The sequence below is a fragment of the Adiantum capillus-veneris genome, chromosome 3, assembly GCF_014529385.1.
Source record: "Adiantum capillus-veneris isolate H3 chromosome 3, ASM1452938v2, whole genome shotgun sequence".
NCBI lineage: Eukaryota > Viridiplantae > Streptophyta > Polypodiopsida > Polypodiales > Pteridaceae > Adiantum > Adiantum capillus-veneris.
Window position 1 is genome coordinate 89,642,996 of NC_140933.1, and position 21,190 is coordinate 89,664,185.

General features: G+C 45.6%; 2 protein-coding genes across 4 annotated transcripts in view; one reads left to right on the forward strand and one right to left on the reverse strand.

Moving 5' to 3' along the window:
- The window catches only part of LOC147461281 (uncharacterized), a 214,562-nt gene that overhangs the window by 68,671 nt on the left and 124,701 nt on the right, over positions 1–21,190 (reverse strand). The gene's annotated exons all lie outside the window — the stretch shown is intronic.
- The window catches only part of LOC147461282 (uncharacterized), a 157,033-nt gene that overhangs the window by 10,726 nt on the left and 125,117 nt on the right, over positions 1–21,190 (forward strand). For both annotated transcript variants that reach the window (XM_086508865.1, XM_086508864.1), the window contains exon 2: positions 15,730–15,877. In XM_086508865.1, coding sequence (XP_086364991.1) covers positions 15,778–15,877 — 100 coding nt within the window. In that variant the 5' untranslated portion in view covers positions 15,730–15,777. The remainder of the gene's footprint in view (positions 1–15,729; positions 15,878–21,190) is intronic.

The window sequence follows — 21,190 nt, forward strand, 5'->3', positions numbered from 1 at the left end:
GAAGGTCTCGTTTAAAGAACAGATTGAGCGGTTTAACTGCGGACTTCCTACGGAGATCCGAGATCACTGCTTAGAACAAAAGTCAGATTCTATTCAAGAACTGACGAGTCATGCGAAATGGGGCTTTGCCATACACTCAAGCAGTTTGACTTACCCCACAGATGAGATCATGAGACAGAAAACCGAACAGAATTCTAAAAATGAAAGTAGAAAGAAGAAGAGCCCCAAGATCAGAAAGATAAGGATGCATGACCCCGGCTCACTCCTCGAGAGAGAGCCAACTACATCAAAGAGGGGAAGTGTTTTGGATGCGGGGAACAAGGACAGGCACAGAAAGAACAAGATGAAGAAAGGCAGAGAGTTTGAAAGCAGCTGAGGAACGTGGACGAAAAGGCAAGATGAAAGCAAGACTGGTTCCAGGTTGCATGGGTACTAACCCAAGCATGATTGATGAGAGTACAAAACTTTGCCGAGCTTGGGGCAAAGTGAAAGATCAAGAAGCCCTAATTTTCTTTGATGGAGGAACCAAGGCCGACTTCATTTCACCTGAATTGGCGGCGCGGCTCAAGATTACACCCGATCATATGGGACCACAAGCAGAGGCAGTTCTAGCGGCACCCGGCAGGATGTGGCCATTACACCTGTTATTGGCAAACTTCGGTTGCAATGTCAGGGGTATTTGGGGCATGAGGACTCTACATAATGCCCTTGGAAGGTTGTGATGTTCTCTCGGGAGTCCCTTGGTACCATAAGAACAATGCCGTGGTCGATTATCGGGCGAAGAAAGCGACACTAACTACTGAAAAGGGCCGAACCATTGTACTTGATGTGAAACTTAAGGGCGAGTCTGTCCCTATTGTATCGGCTTCGGCCGTTTCAAAATTAATGAAATCCAGTCTGTTTGTTTACTCTATCTTTTTGAAAGAGTTGAATGATGATCATAGGAAAAACATGTCTGATCTAGAAAAAGAATGCCAAGATTTTCTCCACACTCATGCCGATCGCTTTTCTGAGGGCCTGCCAGGTGAGTTGCCACCAACTCGTCATGAGGATGATACCATCGATCTGATACCTGGAAGCACACCACCGAACCAGCCACCTTATCGAGTGAGCCGAGACTAGAATGAAGAGATTATGAACCAAGTGAAAGACCTCTTGGAAAAGGGTCTTATCCAGCCGAGTACTTCACCTTACTGCTCTGCGGTGTTGCTGGTTTTGAAGAAAGACGGATCTTGGAGAATCTGCATTGACTATAGAGCTCTCAACAAAATCACCATCAAGAATAGATTTTCGATTCATAGGATCGATGATATTCTTGACCGACTACAGGGATCCTCTTGTTTCAACAGGATCGATTTGAAGAGCGGATATCATCAGATCTGAATCACGTCGGGAGATGTCTACAAGACAACTTTTCGGACGACCTTCGATTTATTCGCGTTTTTGGTGATGCCTTTTGGGCTTACCAATGCTCCAACGACCTTTAACCGAATGATGGACCTTTAACCAAATGATGGACAGGATTTTCAGAGAGTACAGATCTTTTGTTGCCACTTTCTTTGATGACATTGTTGTCTTCTCCAAAGATGGGGTAGAACATAGAGAACATCTACTACAGGTCTTTCAGGCATTGATGGGTACTTCATGAAGAAAATGACGTTGTGCGTTATCACAGCCGTTAAGGGAAAAGGTTCTAACCGAATGCCACTGTCCACCATTTACGGGTCATCGCGGCATTGCTACCACCTTGAAAGGTGTAGAGATACTTCTTTTGGGCGAGACTCAAGAAGGACGTGGACGATTTTGTACGCAGTTGCTTGGTATGCCAGAAGGTCAAGTTTGACAGGCAAGCACAGGGATTGTTACAGCCTTTACCCATACCCACTTGCCCCTAGGAAAGTATTGCAATGGATTTCATTTTTGATCTCCTGAGAACACAGAGTGGGCACGATGGTATCTGAACTGTTATTGACAGATTTAGTAAGCAAGCTCATTTCATTCCAGTGAAGAAAACATTCAAGCCGGATCACTTAGCGAGACTGTTTGTGGCCCAGATCTTCAGATTACATGGCATGCCTAAGATAATTATCTCCGACAGAGACCCTAGATTCACGAGTTTGTTTTGGAAGGCTATTTGGGAGAACATTGGCACGCGGTTGCAGTTCTCGTCATCTTTCGACCGCAGACAGATGGGCAATATGAGATTGCAAATTCAGTGGTAGTGGATTTATTGAAGTCTTACATTTCAGATCAGAAGACTCAATGTGAAAAGTATTTGCCTTTGGTGGAGTTTGCCTAAAATAACACGATTCACTCTTCGACGAGGAAGGTGCCATTTGAGATTATTGAAGGTGCTACGAAGGTTCCACCCTTCCTAAGCACGAAAGATAAGATTTTTGAAGCCGACGAGTACACGCGGGACTTGGACACGGCTTTTGCCAAGGTCCGGGTGTCATGTGACACATCCAACCCTATGTGTCCGTGGACAAGCTACAGCATGATCAGGGTTCAGTCAGTCCAGTCAGTCTAGATTTAGAAGTGATCTGGCAGTTTTGTGAGTCTATTCGTAGACTTTGCATGCCCAGTCACTTAGTATAGGTGCATATCCTCTGGTTGCACACAACATGATCATCAGAATTTCCATCAGAATCCATCATATTCAGTCAGGGGAATTTTCCAGTGCATTTAGCCTATTTTCCCTATTTTTGGTATTTTCACTTATTATTTTTAAGTGACTTTCCAACAAAAGTAGGTAGGGCAATTTTGCTAAGTTAATATATAAGCAAACCTAAGTTAGCACTTTCTGGCAGAAGAGGCAGCAGGAGCACATGCTCAACAGGCAGCTTCTCAGCAGGACCCATCAAGAACCTTGGTGTTTTCCATTGTCGTCACCGCCAACACCCATCAGCCTCAGCGTTTAGCATCGCCATCCTCTCTCCCTTCCTTGGCGTTTCCTTCCCCAGCAAGACCATCGCCATCAATTCCCTTGCTTGGCGTTTTCCCCTACCCAAAGGCAGCCTTTCCCTAGCGTTTACTAATGCTAGCAACCTCTGCAAAGGAGTAGCGTTTCCAGCCACAAAAACGCCAGCAATGACCTGCAACTCTCAGCGTTTTCAGCCAGCGACATCAGCCCTAAAGACGCAGATCTGCAGCAGTCAGAAACGCAGATTTTCAGCAGATGAAATAGCAGCAGATCAGCCCTAATTGGTAGCAGAAGAACCCCCAATTTCAGCCCATAAAAACGCAGCCAAAACAGTCATTTTCAGCCACCGAAACAGTCCCGAAATTCAGCAGTTAGAAGATCTCAGATTTCAGCCATCAAGTCGTCGTCGTCATCACCGTCGTTGTCATCAGCATAGTCCAAGTTGCATCAGTCCATTGCATACGCATTGTACCACTTTGTGAAGTCATAAGTAGACCACTCTCGCCGATGAGAGTGGGGCCTTCGGAGGAGGGTTTTACAACGTCTCTGGTGTCGTATCTCTCTTCTCTCTCTATCTCTCAATCTCATACACTTGCACGCACATTGTCCATTCACTTTGTTCGTGATCATAGCACTTTCCACTAAGAACGGAAGGCTCTACCTTCCATAAGAACTAAAAGGAACCCTTGAGCACAGTTCGGAGCACTCATCTTGAGCAAAGCGCAAACAATAATTCTGCTGCATCTAACACCGTGAGGCTTTGTAGAAATCTCAAGAAAGACAGAAAAAGGCAGCAGATCGACATCGTTGCGATTTGAAAGTAAAGGAGAACGATTGGGTGCTCTTACGTTTTGAGAAGGCACGCCTGAGAAAGAAAAGGGGAAAGGAGCGGCTTTTCCCAAAGCTTAGCATGCGATATTATGGACCTTTCTTGATTTCCGAAAAGACAAATGATGTCTCCTTTAGATTGAAGCTGCCCGATACTTGGAGGATTTACAATGCTTTTCATGTGAGTCTCCTGAAGCCTTTTAAAGGCGATGTGCCCGATGATGGGGAGCTTGATGAGCAACCCGAAGTGGAGGAAAACGAGGAGTTACACGTTCCAGAACAGATATTGGCACATAAAGATAGAAAGATTAAAGGTAAAGTGATAAGGCGGTTCTTGGTTAAATTCAAGAACTATCCCGCATTGGATGCGAAGTGGATGGAGGAGGAGGACCTGGCAGATACTCCTCAGATTGTGAACCTTTACCTTTAAGCATTTGGTTTAGCATAGTCTATTCCAAATCGAACCTCGACCTAAGCTTGGGCAGAATTTGGTGCAACGGGTATGCAGAAGAGGGGGGTCCCTCCACTCCTTTGTCAACAGATTGCCCAGATTTTTGATACTAAAGTCACTAATGTCTCTTTTGAGTTTCAAGGATACTGTGAGATGACAGTATTCTGCTGTATGACTTTATGAACTGGAATTCCCGATCAAATGATACTGATTTGTTCTTGACTTGTTTGAGTGCAGGAACTGATAGACGAAATCACTACAGCATTTCGGTCTGAAAGATCTCGATAGACGTGATTGCAATAAGGATTAGTTAATCGGGCATTTATGAGGTCCCGTGTGGATCTAGATGCGATTGCTAAATACGTTGCGGATAAAAGGTTTGAGATTGGAATGATTGTTGTGATTTGTCATGTGATGTCGTGTGATGTGAAGTGATGTCCTATGATGTCACTGTCGATTGGTACATGTGCTAGATGTGTTGTTCCTAGTGCATCGGTACTAGCAGTCAGTGTCTGCTAAAACAGTTTATGGCCTCTGTCTGTTTTGTAGGCGTAATTGGGGGCGATTACAATGCTTTCAAGAGGGGGGTATGTCAGAAATGGGTGACGTGGCATGGCTTGGCTATGGGCAGTAAATACATACACACTTTGGCTGGCCGGAAAACAGTCCCGGAAATTATGCTGCAGGGCTGATGTGGCAGTGTACGGACCTCCGTGATTTACGGCGCATATTGCGCTAGGATGCTGACGTGGCTGAGCGTACGGAATCCCGCTTTTTATGTTGATTTGAGTGAGATAAAGCAACTGAATTTACGCAAGGCTTATTGGAAGCTTTTTGGGCATTCCTTTATTTGTGAAGAGCTTTTTACTGAGAGCTTTTGAGCATCCCTTGTAACCTTTAAATACGTGGTCAGACTCTCACTTCTCAGAGCATCTGGACGCAGAGTCTGAGAGTGAGAACCCTCCCACTCCCTTGTACTTTGAACTTCGATTAATACAAAAAGAAATACCGAAAGGGGTGCCAGACTTTGGGACCAATATCTCTAGGTACGGAACTAGGCCGGGCCATGTCGAATCCATTGTGAACTGTGAACTGTTTTGAAGTGAATCGCTGCTCTGTCGCGGTAGAATCTTGACTTGGAGTGTCCAAGTTTGTTACTTCTGCCATGTCATTAGACTTTACGCAATTCTATGTGTTGGTGAAACTTCTTCAGCTTCTTCTAGAGTTTAGGCCCCTCTGTTGGGATCTGTAAGTCGGCTCCGTTCTTCAATGGCTTCACACGTCAGCAATTTGTGACATCCCCCCTTGAAAGAAGGTAATCGCAAAGAAGGTAATCGTTTGCGATTACAACATATCTGCAAAACTACTCAAGTCAGCTCAAAAATTTCCGAGGGACATTCCAAAGGACACTCCGAGGGACAATCGGTTCAAATTGGAACTCTTAATTTCTTGGGTCGTTGGCTTCCGAGAAGAATCTCATCCAATAAGGAGTCTCATTCCAGATCGGAACTCTTGATATCTTGGGTCGTTGACTTCCCAGAAGTATCTCATCCAAAAAGGAATATTTAGTGGTTGACATATCACAATGCAACACAAATGCTCACATATGCATGTTACAAGACATATAAACATAAAGCTGCCGATGAACACTCCTCCCGCATAACCTAACAAGGTCCGGACCGGGAGATATTCAATGACTCCCTCATCACTTCTCTCTCATAACCTAAAAAGGTCCAGGCCGGGAGATATAGAGGCCTTTTACAACCAAATGCCCCCCAGACCGCAACGTGCGTCGTTTGGAGATACTGAGAGTAACCACTGCTCAGACTTCTTAATACTCCCTTTGTAAATAACCATCCAGGTTCGGGCCATGAGTATGTACAAGCATTCTCAAACATCATTTCTCAATACTCCACCCAGGAGTAAAATCACCAATTATTGCAACTAATATTTAAAAACAGAGTCAAACAGTTCAAACTGGCACCAAGACAAGTTTAAAACAAATAGCATCCATTTCAAACAATACTTTCTCAAACAGTGTTCAAAAGTATCTAACTATAAAACAACTAGAGAGTTCATTCAAGGTTTCATTTGGACAACTGAACTTTGAGGACGCTTCTGCATCATGGTGATGGTTCGGTTCCGAACCTGGAGAGTCGCATCATTCTTGTCGTGCCAGGGCATGCCCAAGAGAACGTCGCAATTGCCCAACTTCATAATGTAGAAATTGACTTTTCCATGATAATCTTGGATAGTCACTGGAAGAGAAGCAATGAGCAGTACCACTTTTTGAGTTTGCCTCGTGTCTAGCTTGGCTAAAATTTCTCCATCCTTGGCATCATAATCAAAGTGTATCAGCTTTAAAATTTTGGATGGATGAAGTTCTCTGTAGCTCTTGGGTCAAAGAAAATGAGGGCTTTGAAGCCGTTAACTTTGCCAAATGCTCGACACAATTCATTTGTACTTTCAAGGCGTATGCCATAGATATCATATACTAGCCTCTTAGCTGGAGGTGGCGCTGGGGTTCTGTCGATCGTCGGTGCGGGCGTCTGCTCCGCTGGTGTATCAGTGCGATGGGAACAACTAGAATGGTTATGCCCTGTTTGAAAGCATCCAAAGCATCGGCCTTCTTGTGATAAGGTGTCTTGTTGTTGAGGCGTCAAACGAGGCCTTTGCAATTGACTTTCACGAGACTCTCGAGAATTTGTTCATTGTTGCCGAGAGTTGTGATTAGTGGCGGGAGGTTCTTCTGTGGTAAACTCCAGCTTTCCCTTCATTAGTTTGTAGTTGACCGCGGCATGGTCCATAAGCTCTTGCATGTTGGAGACTTGATTGGAGAGACAATATTCTTTCAATGGTGATGGTAGTCCAATGGTGTTTCGTTCGCATTGGGCCTCCAAGGGAATGAACCTAAAGAAGGATACCAGAAGGTATATGTCGAGAAACCTTTGGTTATAGTCGTTCATGGTCTCTGTGGCAAGCATTTTGAAATTGCCGTATTCTGCCAAGATCCGGACTTCAAACATAGAAGTCATATAATTGCGTGCAAATACTGTCTTGAAAGCTTGCCAGATCCTTGGAGCATGCGGTTGTGTCACGATTGATCTCCACCACTGTATAGCATTATCTTTAATAAATCCTGCTGCTCGAGAAATCTTGGATTCATATGTATAGTTCCCCAAAGCATAGATGTTGTCGATTTGCTATAGGAACTGCATTGCTTTCTTCCGATCTTTCACCTCAGAAAAAGTGAAAAATTTGATTATCGTGCCGCCATCCTTGAAATCTTTGGGTTGGTTAGGTGCGTATCCCGGGTATAGATAATAAGTAAGGGTATCCATATGAGCTTCAACCATTGTAGCCTGGTGGCGGTGGTGGTGGGGAGGTAGGGGCAACGACGGTCGCATTGGATCAGGGTTAGATGGCTGCACCATATTCCTCAAGACTCCCCCGATCGAAACAGACGACTTGGAAGGTTGCCAATTGGAAGCTCTCGTACTTTCTAGTGCCGGAGGAGGTACCACCCGGGGCATCAAAGGGGGTAACATGTAATTCAAAAATTGTTGAAAACTTTACAACATCGGAAGATTCTGCTGAGGATGCCGTGAAAGAATGTCGCGAAGCTCGTTGAGAAGAAATTGCAAATATTTTGTTGAATCCATGAACGCCATGTCTTGGTTTCTTTATGGCTTATGCTCTGTAAGACAGAGCAGTGAAGATGGGAGCGCGCCCGATGCGCGATGAAGTAAGGGTGGGAGTGGCTAATATCTCCGGGGTCGGAGCAGAAAGATTCTTCAAATAAAATTCCAATAGCCTTTGGAAGCGCCGATTTGCTATGTCTGCTCTTTTGTAGGACCGGTATGCTTTCAAAAAAGCACACACCTGATGCTCTGATACCACTGTCACAAGACGGGCACCACATGACAATAGAAAAGAACAGATTGAACAGACATTTAGCACTTCAATAACAGCTGAACGGAAAGAAAGAGAGAGAGCACACAAGACGCGGAGTGGCGGAATTCTACCCCAGAGAGTATTGGTCCTAAACCATGGTGTCCCTTTCGATATATCTTTATATTGCTTCAACTGAGTACAACAATGCCGGTACTCCAATCCCTGCATCTTCATACTGAAGCATGCCAGAGAATGAGCCATTGGCTCATACTTAAAGACGCTTGGCCATAAAAAGCAATTACATGAAAATCTTTCAAACTCAAAAGAAACTGGTCCAAAAGCATATTGTCAAAAAGTTGCCGAGCGTAAATTACGGAAATCCGTACATTGCCACGTCAGCACATGTCAACGCAAAATGTGAAAATTCGTACACTGCCACGTCAGCACCTGTTAGTGCGAAATCCGAGCGTCCGTATAGTTGCCACGTCATCATGTCAACGTAAAATGTGGGATTCCGTATAGCTCTGCCACGTCATCAGCCTTTACGTAATTCTGTGTGTTGGTGAAACTGCTTCTGCTGCTTCTAGGGTTCAGGCCTCTCAGCAGAGATCTGCAAGTTCGCTCCGTTCTTCAGTGGCTTGACACGTCAACAATTTGTGACAGTAGAAGGGTACGAAGAAAAGCAACAATATTTAGAGAAGAGTGATGCTGGAAAGGATGCCTTGAAGGCGGATTAGCATTGTAATCATTGGTGGGGAAAAGGGCCATTACTGGCGGGAGTGTCCAAAGCGAGTTGGAGATGCTTCGACTGCTACGATGGCGGCGGTGCAGCCACCAGCCTTTGTTCATTTGGAGATTCGTCAGAGGACTCTTTAGGGAGTGGGCTGTTTTGTGGTTGTGCCCGGCCGTATTTGAGATAGACGTACCTTTTCTCGGCGGTGCACTCCACGGTGTTGCCCACTTGGTAGGCTGGCAAGAGATGGGACCCTCGTTCCTAGGGTTACCTGGGATCAAAGTCTCTAGTGTTCTACACTTGTGCTACTAAATGTGTGTTGTAGGTCACTTTCAATGAGTTTACACAATTATTAGCATTTATTGACCATTTTTGTGGGTTTTTATGCTGGGTAGGGCACTTTTAGTATTTCCCTATATATGCAGACCACCCTCTCCCCCCACGCATACTTTATGGCATGTTGTGATAAGTGAGGAGAGCTTGTAGCATTTGGACCACTTCTCTCTAGCGTTTTCTCTCTCTAGAGCACGTTTAGCGTTTTCTCTCTTCTGTCTCTAGTGTTTTCATGTGCCATCTCTCTTTCTCTCTCTCTCTCTCTCTCTCGGCTCCCCTTTCTCTCTGTGTTGAGCCCCTACTTGTAGGTTTATCCCTTGCAGATTACACCCGTGCCCGTTCGGTGGGTCGTATGCTATAGGAGTTTGAATAAGAGGAGATCTGTCGTGATAGATTTGAGATCCATTGGCTACCTTGTCCCGAGAGGAGGTTTGCTTGCAATTACAAACGAGTTCGCCACCCGATTCACCCTTTTCCTCTGCAGCTTTGATATGGTATCAGAGCCACAGCGTGCTCTCGATTTGGATTGGTGATTTGTGCGAGTTTTTGGTTTTGGATTTTGGCGAAGACGAAAAGAGACGATTTGGTTTTTTCTGCGTTTTTCACTCATTTGGGGCTGATTTCGGTTGTAGTCGGCAGATTTGAAGGTTTCCTTTCCTCTACCTTGACCTAGCCTCGTCACATGCCCAAGTTCTCTCACACGATAGAGGAGTGATGATTTGGACACGAACTCGATCCTTGATGAAGAAGTCCAACCTTAGGCAACACTTGGTGTGATGGAGAACCACCTATCCACGAGGTGATCAACCAATCAAGATACCTACCCTCCCTACCTTTCCCTCGGATCGGTAATTGAATAGCGACAACTATGCCATTTGGAAAGCGACCATGACGGCGGTCTTTGACTCTTACGAGCTTGTAGGCTCTGTGTCAAGCAACTTTCAAAAGCTAAAGGATCGTGCGGAAGGGAAGTCATGGAAGCGTGTCAATGCTCGAATCCGATCTTTCATTATCCTCATCAGTACACCATCTATTATCAGTCACATTCGATTGATGGAGGATGCGAATTTGATTTGGGATGGGCTTTCTTCCCTATATGATCGAGTTTGTCCAATGAAGCGGATAGCCTTAAGAGGTGCAATTGAGAACCTTGGATGCGAAGTACTTATCCATGAGGGATCACATCAACAAGATGAATGAGCTTCAACAAGAGATACTTCATATGGGAAAGATCCAACTTTTAGCCCAGTTACCTCTTCGGGATAGCAATTTCTATTTTTCGCTGATTACCAATGGCCAGCTGATTACTATTTCTTGGGACGAGATTGTTCCAATGGTGTTGGATTAGGAGGAGTAATTCAATGTGGGAAGAGTCACGCTCCGAAGCCTTGGCCGGTTCTTCCAACAACAACAACAAGAAGAAAGGTAAGAAGAAAAGAAACAACAATTCAAAGAAGAACGATGCTGCAAAAGAATGCCTTGAAGGCGGATCGGCATTGCAATCATTGCAGGGAAAAAGCTCATTATTGGCGGAAGTCTCTAAAGTGAGTTAGAGATGCTTCGACTTCTATGGGGGCGGCTGTGCAGGCATCGGCCTTTATTCATTTGGAGATTCTATCCCCAGAGGCCTCTTCAGGGACATCGAAAGTTGGGACAGCTCTTGCGGTTCGAGATGGTCATGATTGGATTCTGGGTATTGGTCCCTCACGGCACGTGACACCTTCGAAGGATCTTTTGTCCAACATGCGCCGACACTATGGTACTATTTTCATTGGCAACAAATTTGAAATTTCTATTCACAGCGAGGGTTCCATGGAGTTGATTCTAGATGGCAGAGGGGGTATGCATACCTCCAAGGTACTTTATGCTCCTTAGCTGGGATTTCATCTTATGTTTGTGTCCGAGGCGGCGTGCAAGCTGCGCATAGACAAAGGATGGGGTGTCCATTCCGGATTGAGACTCCGACAAGGAGGTCAGAGAGGGCAGAGTTGAGAATGGTCTCTACAGGCTCCATGCTCTTTTTTAGCGATGAGGATTCCCATAGGTGATGTATGGCATTATAGGTTTGGTCATTTGAACAATAATGCTCTTTGGCTTGCGTTTCATGAGAAAATGCTTGAAGGCTTACCAAATGCTGGGAGTAAAATAAGCATGGAAATTGCAGTACTTGCATTTGTGGGAGACGGGCTATTTAGAAGTACTCTACACGTCGAGCTACTGTAGTTTTGGAGATGGTTGATACTGATCTTCGTGAACTTCTGTAGAATCCTTCCCTAGTGAGAGTCCTTTACTTCATGGTTGATGGTTGATACTGATCTTCGTGAACTTCTGTAGAATCCTTCCCTAGTGAGAGTCCTTTACTTCATGCTGCTATTGGATGATTTTAGCCGCTTCACTTGGGTATATTTTTTATAGCACGAGTCAGAGTGTAAGGTGCAGCGGAAGTGAATGTTGATATTGCCCAAGATGAGTGCTCCGAACTGTGCTCAAGGGTTCCTTTTACTTATGGAAGGGAGAGCCTTCCGCTCCTTTATAGAGAGAGTGCAACACTGCAATGATTACAAACAAAGTGAATGCTACTGTGAATGAAAGTGCTGAGACTAAGAGAAGAGAGAGAGAGGAATCCGACACCAGACAGTTCTCAAACCCTCCTCCAAGGACCCCCCTCTCTTTGGCGAGAGAGGTCTATGCTATAGACTGCACAAATATGGTACAATGGTCTAGATGCAATGGATTTGCCAACGATGTCGACGACAATGATGACGACGAGGAGGACGGGCTGAAAACTGAAAACTGAAAACACTAGGGCTGAAATGCTGAAATCTGGAAGATGCTGACTTTTTGCTGAATACTGACACTTTGTCGGCGAGGATGACGATGATGACGACTCGACAACGGTGCATTGAAACCGCAGATGCTGAAAACTGAAAACAGCGGGCTGAAACTGTAAACGCTGGCTGACTCGACGGTACGGCGAGGATCTGCTACGTGTAGGTGAGATTTGCGAGGCTAGGGGCTAAATTTGCAAGGGCTAAGTGCTGAAAGCTGAAAACACTGATGTGCTCGGCTGATCTGGCGTCGGAAACTGTAAAACCTAGGCTTGATCTGGGAACTGGAAAATGCCAGGCTGGATCTACTGTTGATGAAAACGCTAGGGCGAATCTGCTGTTGAAAACGCCAAGGGGGGGAATCCCAAAAACACTGTCTGCTTCTGTTGGCTGAAAACGCTAGGGCCTTCTGCCGTTCTTCCTGAGAAGGTGCACTGCAAGTTACTGGAACTTCTTGTGTCTCTTGAATCTTCTGCTAAAAAGTACTAGCACTAGGTTTCTCTTATAGTGCCTTAGCAAATTTGCCCTACTCACTTTTCCAACAAAAGTCACTTATTAAGAAATAAGTGAAAAATGTGTATTTTGGGAAAAAGGGCTCTATGCATTGTAAAATGCTCATGATGGATACTGAATGTCATGCTGATGATCATGCTGTGTGAAACCAGAGGATATGCAACTAATCTAAGTGCCTAGACATGCACTGCCTACACACAAGCTCACAAAGGTGCCAGAACACTTCCTAAGCTGACCTAAACCCTAGTCCTGAGATACCTTGTCCACATGCACATAGGGTTAGATGTGCACGTGACATAGAGGCATTTGGTTTTTTCAAGGATTGGCGTGCTCTTGTGGAGAAGAAGTGTCACAAATTGCTGACGTGTCAAGCCACTGAAGAACGGAGCCAACCTGCAGATCTCGGCCGAGAAGCCAAAACCCTAAGAACAAGCAGCAGCAGAAGAAGAAGTTTTACAGACTTACAAAGTTTTGATGAGTGGCCTATTTTTAAAGAAGAGTTCCCACCAACGTACGGGACCCCGTTCGATGGGGCCCAAGTGACATAAAGGCATTAAAAATAAAGCAGAACTCACTCAAAAGACTTTGCACATCAAAATATGACGACGTGGCACCTGTACGGACGTTTCGCAATTCGTGGCGAATTTTTAGGGAAATCTCAAAATTTTAGGAAAGTGTTTTTTTGGGGTCAGCTTTTCATATTTGATGCTTTTAGACTTTGGGCCTGTAAATATGAGCCTTGGGGGCCCTCTCTGGCACTCTTCAACGCGTAGATTGCAGAGGAGGTGCTCCCCGGCTGTTGTACTTTGCGAATCAGCAGTAATATAAAGAAATACCGAAAGGGGCGCCAAGGTTTGGGGCCAATACTCTCTGCGGTGGAATTTCGCCACTCCGTGTCGCGTGTCGTTTCTCTCTCTCAGTTCAGTTGTTATTGAAGTGCTAAAAGTCTATTAAGTGTGTTCTTTTCTATTGGCACGTGGTGCCCGTCTTGTGACAATGGTATCAGAGCATCAAGCGTGTGCTTTTTGGAAAGTATACGAGTCCTACAAAAGAGCACACAGAGCAAACCAAAGACTACTGGAATTTTATTTGAAGTATCTTTGGGTCCCGACCCGGACTTATTAGCCACTCGCACCGTTACGTCATCGCGCATCGGGTGCGCTCCCATCTTCATCGCTCATGTCTTATAGGGTATAAGCTAAAAAGATCACTCGCAAGAGAAAAATCCAAGATTTGTTTCGAGTCACTCTTTTTCTCAAAAGAAGTGCCATGCAGATGTTGATGTCTACAGCTACCAAGCTGCACACTCCAAGGACTTGGCAAGCTTTCAAGAAATTTTTTTGCCCGAAGTTATATAGTTTTTGACATCTTCCTTCGGAGTGCAGCTTCTGGCAGAGTGGGGTATCCTGAAATGCTTGCCATGGAAACCCTAGCAGATTATAACTTGAAATTTCTAGACATCCCTTAGTAGATGTCTCTTCACGAGCTGATGACCTTAGAGGTCCGATGTGACTGCTATGTCTTGGGACTATCATCAACTCCATAGGAACACTGTCGTGGACCATGCTATGGTTGCCTACGACCTTATGAAAGGAAATTAACCCTAATTTTTGGTGTAGGTTTCAGGTTGAAAAGTCAGTCGACTTTTCGATCTCGGCTGATGTCGAGATTGCTTTTTAAGTTTGAATTTTGTTTGAGAATCTGTTTGAGAACTTGTTTGGTGATCGTGCTATTTTGAACCTGTCTTGGTGCTGATTTGAATTGTTTGACTCTGGGTTTAATACTCGTTTCAATGATTGGCGATTTTACTCCCGGGTGGAGAAGTGAGAAATAGTGTTTTAGTATTGTTTGAACCTCGGAACGACGCAGGCCGATGCTTGGGGAGCGTTCCGTTGTATGCTAGAAAACCTCCGAACGACGTAGGCCGATGCTTGGGGAGCGTTTGGTTGTATGCTTGAATCTCCAAGCGACGCAGACTGCGGTCTGGGGAGCGTTTGGTTGTACAGTCCTCTGACCTTTTTAGATTTGCGGGGGGAGTGACGAGGTAGTCGTTGAGTAGCTTCATACCGCAGACCGTTTGTCTCGGGGGAGTGCTCAGCGGCGCTGTTTGTTGTGTCTGTAACATGCATATGTGAGCATTTGTGTTGCATTGTGATGTGCCAACTACTGAATATTCCTAACTGGATGAGATTGTCTGGGTATGTAATTTTAGTGCATCAAGACACCTGTGGAAGATTAGTGCGGTCTGGGTGTGATGGCTAATTTTACTATGCCAGCATATCAAGAGTTCCGATTGGAAGAAAGGAGAAGCCAACTCCTTGATCAAAAGAGCCAAAAGGAGATGCTAACTCCTTGATCAAAGGAGCCGAAAGGAGAAGCCAACTCCTTGATCAAAAGAGCCGAAAGGAGAAGCCAACTCCTTAACAAAAAAAATAGCAACCTGATTGTCCCTTGGATTGTCTCTCAAATTTTTTTGAGCTAACTGCACATCAAAATATGATGACGTGGCACTTGTACGGACGTTCAACAATTCGCGGCGGATTTTTAGGGAAATCCCGAATTTTAGGAAAGTGTTTTTTTGGGGTCCGCTTTTCATATTTGATGCTTTTAAGCTTTAGGCCTTTAAATATGAGCCTTGGGGGCCCTCTCTGGCACTCTTCAACGCGTAGATTGCAGAGGAGGTGCTCCCCGGCTATTGTACTTTGCGAATCAGCAGTAATATAAAGAAATACTGAAAGGGGGGCCAAGGTTTGGGGCCAATACTCTCTGGGGTGGAATTCAGTCACTTGGTGTTGCGTGTCGTTTCTCTCTCTCAGTTCAGTTGTTATTGAAGTGCTAAAAGTCTGTTCAGTCTGTGCTTTTCTATTGGCATGTGGTGCCCGTCTTGTGACAAGAAGAGCAATGAAGTGTTGAAGACAATTCGATCGGACAAAGGTGAGGAGTTTACCTCCTAAGCATTCATTTAGTTTTGTGTGGACCATGGCATCAAGGGAGAGCCGAATAACGGATCGCTCCTAGAGAATGGAGCTAATACGTTTCAAAATATTTTTATATCTTGTGCATGCAAGTCAATGGACACAACGAAACATTCTCATTCAAGATACCCAAATTTTGAGTTTTAGTTTTGTTTTTTCTAAATCTCATCTTTTCAACCACCTTACTCCCTTGCAATAGAGCATGTGCAATGTTGGCTAATGATGATTGATTGTGTGACATTGTTTGATAGAATACAAGGACAAGAAGAGAGAGTCACTCTAGTGAGGCAGAGGGGAAGATGCCGATTACACCAGCATATACATGGCAAGAGAGCCCAACTTGGGTGACCATTCATGTGGCACTTCGTTCCATTTCAATTGCCAACATTGACATCCTTAGTATGCCACTCAAATCAACTCACTTGCAACCCCTTGGGGTGTGATATGCTTCGTATGAATTTCAGCTATAATAAAAATTTCATGTGCGATCAGTTATGTGCTTAGTCAGTTACTCATTTTCTATCTTCTAATGAAGGCTTTGTGGATTGTCCAGTCTTGTTAATGTTCTTTTGTTATTGTGGTGGGATGATTCGTTATATGATCTTCAGTATCACAAGGGTGAAGACTGATTGTTCTAGGATTTATTTTATAAAATTTGTGTCATGGTGGGATGATCTCTTACTTCATGCAAGCTCCACGAGGATGTCGTCACTTTGGGAGTGTCTACATTATTTCTAATGACTACAGCTTTTGTCATGTATTTGGATTTCTGTCTTTCAGCGTAAGTATAGTTTCCTGTGGCATTAGTCGCTTAAACAATTGCATCAAAACTACTAGCTACAAGGTTTGGAACTATCATGCTTGCACACTCAGAATATCTTTTTAAATGGGTTCATGTTGAGTATCTTCAGATGGAGTCTCGTGTTGCTAGGCAAAAATGGTCCTCGCCTTTACTGCGAGAGAGAACTACCCTTATTTTTCAAACAGAACTGAAGCAATTGAGATATATATTCAATCAATGGAAGGGGAACTTTTATGATAATGCATATATTAGTACCTCGTTCTACAACCACTATTGGGCACTGGTGACGATAGTGGAGATGTTGTAGTATTTAGTCAATACTATGGATGATGGAGCTGATGTCGACAACAATGATGATGACGACGAGGATGGGCTGAAAACTGAAAACGCTAGGATTGAAATGCTGAAATCTGAAACTGCTGACTTTTTGCTAAATGCTGACACTATGTTGACGAGGATGGCGATGGCACTCGACGACGATGCGCTGAAAACGCAGATGCTGAAATCTGAAAATAGCGGGCTGAAATTGTAAAAGCTGGCTGACTCGATCGGTACGGCAAGGATCTACTGCGGGTATGTGAGATCTGCGAGGCTAGGGGCTGGGTTTGCTGTGGCTAAGTGCTGAAAACTGAAAACGCTGATGTGCTTGGCTGATCTGGCGCCGAAATCTGCAAACGCTAGGCTTGATCTACAAACTAAAAACGTCAGGCTGATCTGTAGCAGAAACGGAACTGCGCCCAAAAATGTTGTCTGCTGCTGTTGGCTTAAAACGCCAGGCTGTCTTCTGCCGGTCTTGCTGAGGAGAGAACAGTGCAAGTTGCTGGAACTTCTTGCATCTCTTCTGCTAAAAACTGTTAGCGCTAGGTTTCTTTTATAATCCCTTAGCAATTTGACCTACCTACTTTTCCAACAAAGTCACTTATTAAATAATAAGTGAAAAATGTGTATTTTGGGAAAAAGGGTTCTATGCTCTGTAAAATGCTCATGATGGGTATTGAATGCCATGCTAATGACTATGATGTGTGCAACTAGAGGATATGCAACTAATCTAAGTGCCTAGACATGCACGGCTTGCTCACAAGCTCACAAAGGTGCTAGAATACTTCCTAAGCTGACCTGAACCCTAGACCTGAGATAGCTTGTCTACATATACATAGGGTTAAATGTGCACGTGACATCCCCTCCTTTTCAAAGTGAGGTACTGGTACCGAGTTGCATGACTTCCTTGTAGTCTGCCAACAACTCTGGATAATCTTAGAAAAATTCTTCATCAACCCACAACGTCTCGTGGGTTCCTCGATCCTTGATCTTCAAAGAGTACTATCTGACTTGCTTCTTGGAGCCATGGCGAAACCGATGCAACAACACTTGCTCCGGCTCCATGACTTCAGCTTCATCGATGATCTCGGGTTGCTCTTCTTCGGAAATGTCCTTTGGAGGTGTACCTGAAACACTTTCAACCAAGAAACATGGAAAACGTTGTGCATTGACCATGAGTTAGGCAATTGTAATTTCATAGAAACCTCATTGATCTTTTTAATGACAGGAAACGGACCATACATTCTGAAAGACAACTTAGGACACTTCTTTCCGACTTGCTTAAGACGTTGCTTCATGATTCTTAAATAAACCCAATCCCCTTCCTTGATAGAAACATCCTAACAATGCTTGTTAGCCTGTCGTGAGTAAGACTCCTGAGCCTTGCTTAGCTGAAGCTTCACACTCTCAGAAATCTCATCCAACGACTGACTTTCAGCATTGGCATCAGGCATTTGACTGACTGAGTGAGTAAAAAATGATTGGAACGGACGGCCATAAGCTGCCTCAATACGGAGTTCTATCAATGACAGAGGAATAAGAGTCATTCAAAATTGCTTGAATTAATGGGAGATAGAGCTCCCAATGACACTGTTGATCATACACATATGACTTCAAAACATCAAAAGCCAATTGATTGTAAATTTCTGTTTGACCATCTGATTGTGGATGAAAAGCCGATGAAAAATTCAACTTAGTGCCAAAATTTTCAAATAGTGCGCGCCAAAAATTGGATGTGAACTTAACATCCCTATCTGAAACGACTGACTTTGGCAAACCATAGAGGGGGTACCAATGCTTTATGAACAACCATGCTACATCTTGTGCGGTGACTGTGGCCTTACAAGGAATCAACATGCAAAATTTGCTGAAACGGTCAACAATTGTCAAACATTGAGTTTTAGTCACAAAATCCATAGAAATATCCTGAAAATGTCCATCGGAATTAGGTAGCGGTAGCAAGAGGCCTTGCCGCTTACCTCGAGGAGCTTTTACTTTTTGACAAATAGTGCACTGTGTGACATAATGAAACACATCCTTTCGCATTTTAGACCAATAAAAGAATCTTTCTATTTTTTCCAAAGTGGTGTTCTTCCCCTGTTCCCACCCCTGAGAGAGTCATGAGCATCGTGCAATATGGTTGTCCTGAGAGAGGGCAAAAAACATAGACGGTGACGATAATACAACAAACCTTCACGAATGAGATAGTTGCTGGGTCCTTGGGAAGCAAGAGCTTGCAACCATTGCTTACGAAACTCATACTGGTTCTTTTGAAAGACACACCCTGAATAAAAACTGTGGATCCGACTTTTCCAACAAAAGTCACTTATTTTTTCAAGTAGCTGTGTGTGATCGTCAAATTCTAAGGATACAAAGGCTTGCTGCTGCTGTCCTCTCCCTCGCCATCGCGTTCCAGCCTCCACACCCCCCCCCCCCCCCCCCCCCCCCCCCCTCCCCTCCTGCTGCCGTGCTGTGCGCAACCCCACTGCCTGCCCGCCCCCTTTTGCCCTGCGTGCGTTGCACAGTCATGAGTTGTGCGCAGCCCCCCCCCCCCCCCCCCCCCCCCCCCTGCCCAGCGCGTTCCGCGCGCTGGTGTATGTCGATGTGTCAATGTGGACATGAAATATCTTATTCCAAGTAGGATCTTTCAAAATTGGAGCAAAACTCAATCTGCTTTCCTGGTTTGTGGAGGGAGTACCTACCACTTTTGTCCAGGATAGGCTCAGCGATTGGGATTGTCTTGGAGACACCTCGCATGGCAGCCTCAATAGTTGCCAAGGCGGCCGGCATTCCCTCAATTAGCGTTCTGGTTAGGGACACTCACACTCTCCCGAAGGTCATCCTCTTTCCTTGGGTGAGTGGGGGTTGGTTTAGACAGAGCGTGGAGTATTCGGGCCTCCCCAACCAGTGCTTCATTTGTTGACAGCTGGGCCATCTTGCGAAGGCCTGTCCAGGAGGCCCCGACCTACACCACAGACTCAACCCCAACCTGCAAGGGCTGGCCAACAGGTAGAGACACAGAGCACACAGGCAGAGACAGAGCACACAGGCAGAGCCACCCTCCGAGCCTAGGGCTCCAACGGAGGAGGGATGGCAGCAGGTTCGTGGTCGACGACAGCAAGGGCCACAACGACAGCCTCGCACTCAGAGTGGTCCTCAGGCGCCTGCCCAGCAGTAGTGGGTTCCCACGGGGAACCGATTCGGTCCTCTTGAGCAGGAAGAGGTCCCTGCTCCAGCCCCCACCGTAGCTTCACCCTCGACAACCCCTCCTCGCCCCGAGTTCCCCCCCTCCTTATCAGCCTCCCCCCCACCTCCTACTCCCGCTGCCTCTTCCCCTCGCCCCTCTACCTTTGCCAGTCCCCCCGGCCCATCTTCTCTCCCTCCTCCCCCTCCCCAACCTCCCCCTGCTCCTACACCCCCCCTCTCGCTCCAGTTCCACAGTCGACCCAAGGGGAGAGCCATCTCCGGCTGCTAGGAGATCTCTTGGCAGCGCCTTTGCCACGAGTCGCTTGGCGAGAGAGGGACAACCTTTCTTGCGACCCCCTCTACAGGTACAGACGTCTCCCTTTGCAGCAGTCCCTCGTGGTCTGACGAGCTTCAACATTCGGCGCCGATGGGACTTCTTTGCCTACGACTTTACACGCTTTCTCGGCGACTCCTCATCAGACCTTGAGGCAACCTGCTTCGGGGTTCATGTTCTATTCCTTGCAGCTAGGGGGATAGAGGCCTTGGACTCGGCGGTGGGACCAGACTGAGTGGACTCTCGACTCAGTGTTGGAGTGGCTGCATACACAAGCCCTAGAGTTCTCTCACCACATGGGAGACCTAGGAGTTACAGACATGCTTCAGACTCTGTGGCCATTGGCCAAGTTTGCGGTGGCCCCTCCAGATGATGTAGGATGTAGACACATTGTGGTTCACTTCTTTGCTGATACGCAGTGCTCGCCATGCTATGTACACATTTATGAGGACTCCTGGACAGAGGAGGTTGTTCTACGTACGGCTGGGTCTACTTGGGCTTGGGCCAGACACTCTTTGCACTCACGTCTATCTAGAGGACGCTTGGATGCGGATTACTCCCCATCCAAGCCAACCTCGAAGATAGCATGTTTCGCTGCTGCGGCAACATCTTTTCTCTCTCGCTCCCCATGAGGATCGTCTCATGGAACGTGTCGGGACTAGGTGGGCCCCAGGTTCAGTGTGAGAGGGGCTTCAGATTCGCCTTGTGGGAGGAGACATTGATCTCCTTATGTTACAAGAGCATCATCTTTGTGAGAGCCGCATTAGAGGTTGTGGTCAGCTCTTGCGTGGACGATATGATACTTTTTGGTCAGCTGCTTTTGGACTTGGAGGCATCCAGGGTGGGATATGTATGACTATTGCAGATTCTTTGCAGCAGGCCATTGTGGGCAGAGGGATTATTATGCCAGGTAGGGCTCAGTGGATCACTATGCAAGTTCAGGGTTGCCTTGTGGGATTCCTGAACATATATGTCATGTGACACATCCAACCCTATGTGTCCCTTGACAAGCTATAGCACAACCAGGGTTCAGTTCAGTCAAGTTAGTTTAGAATAGGAAGTGATCTATTAC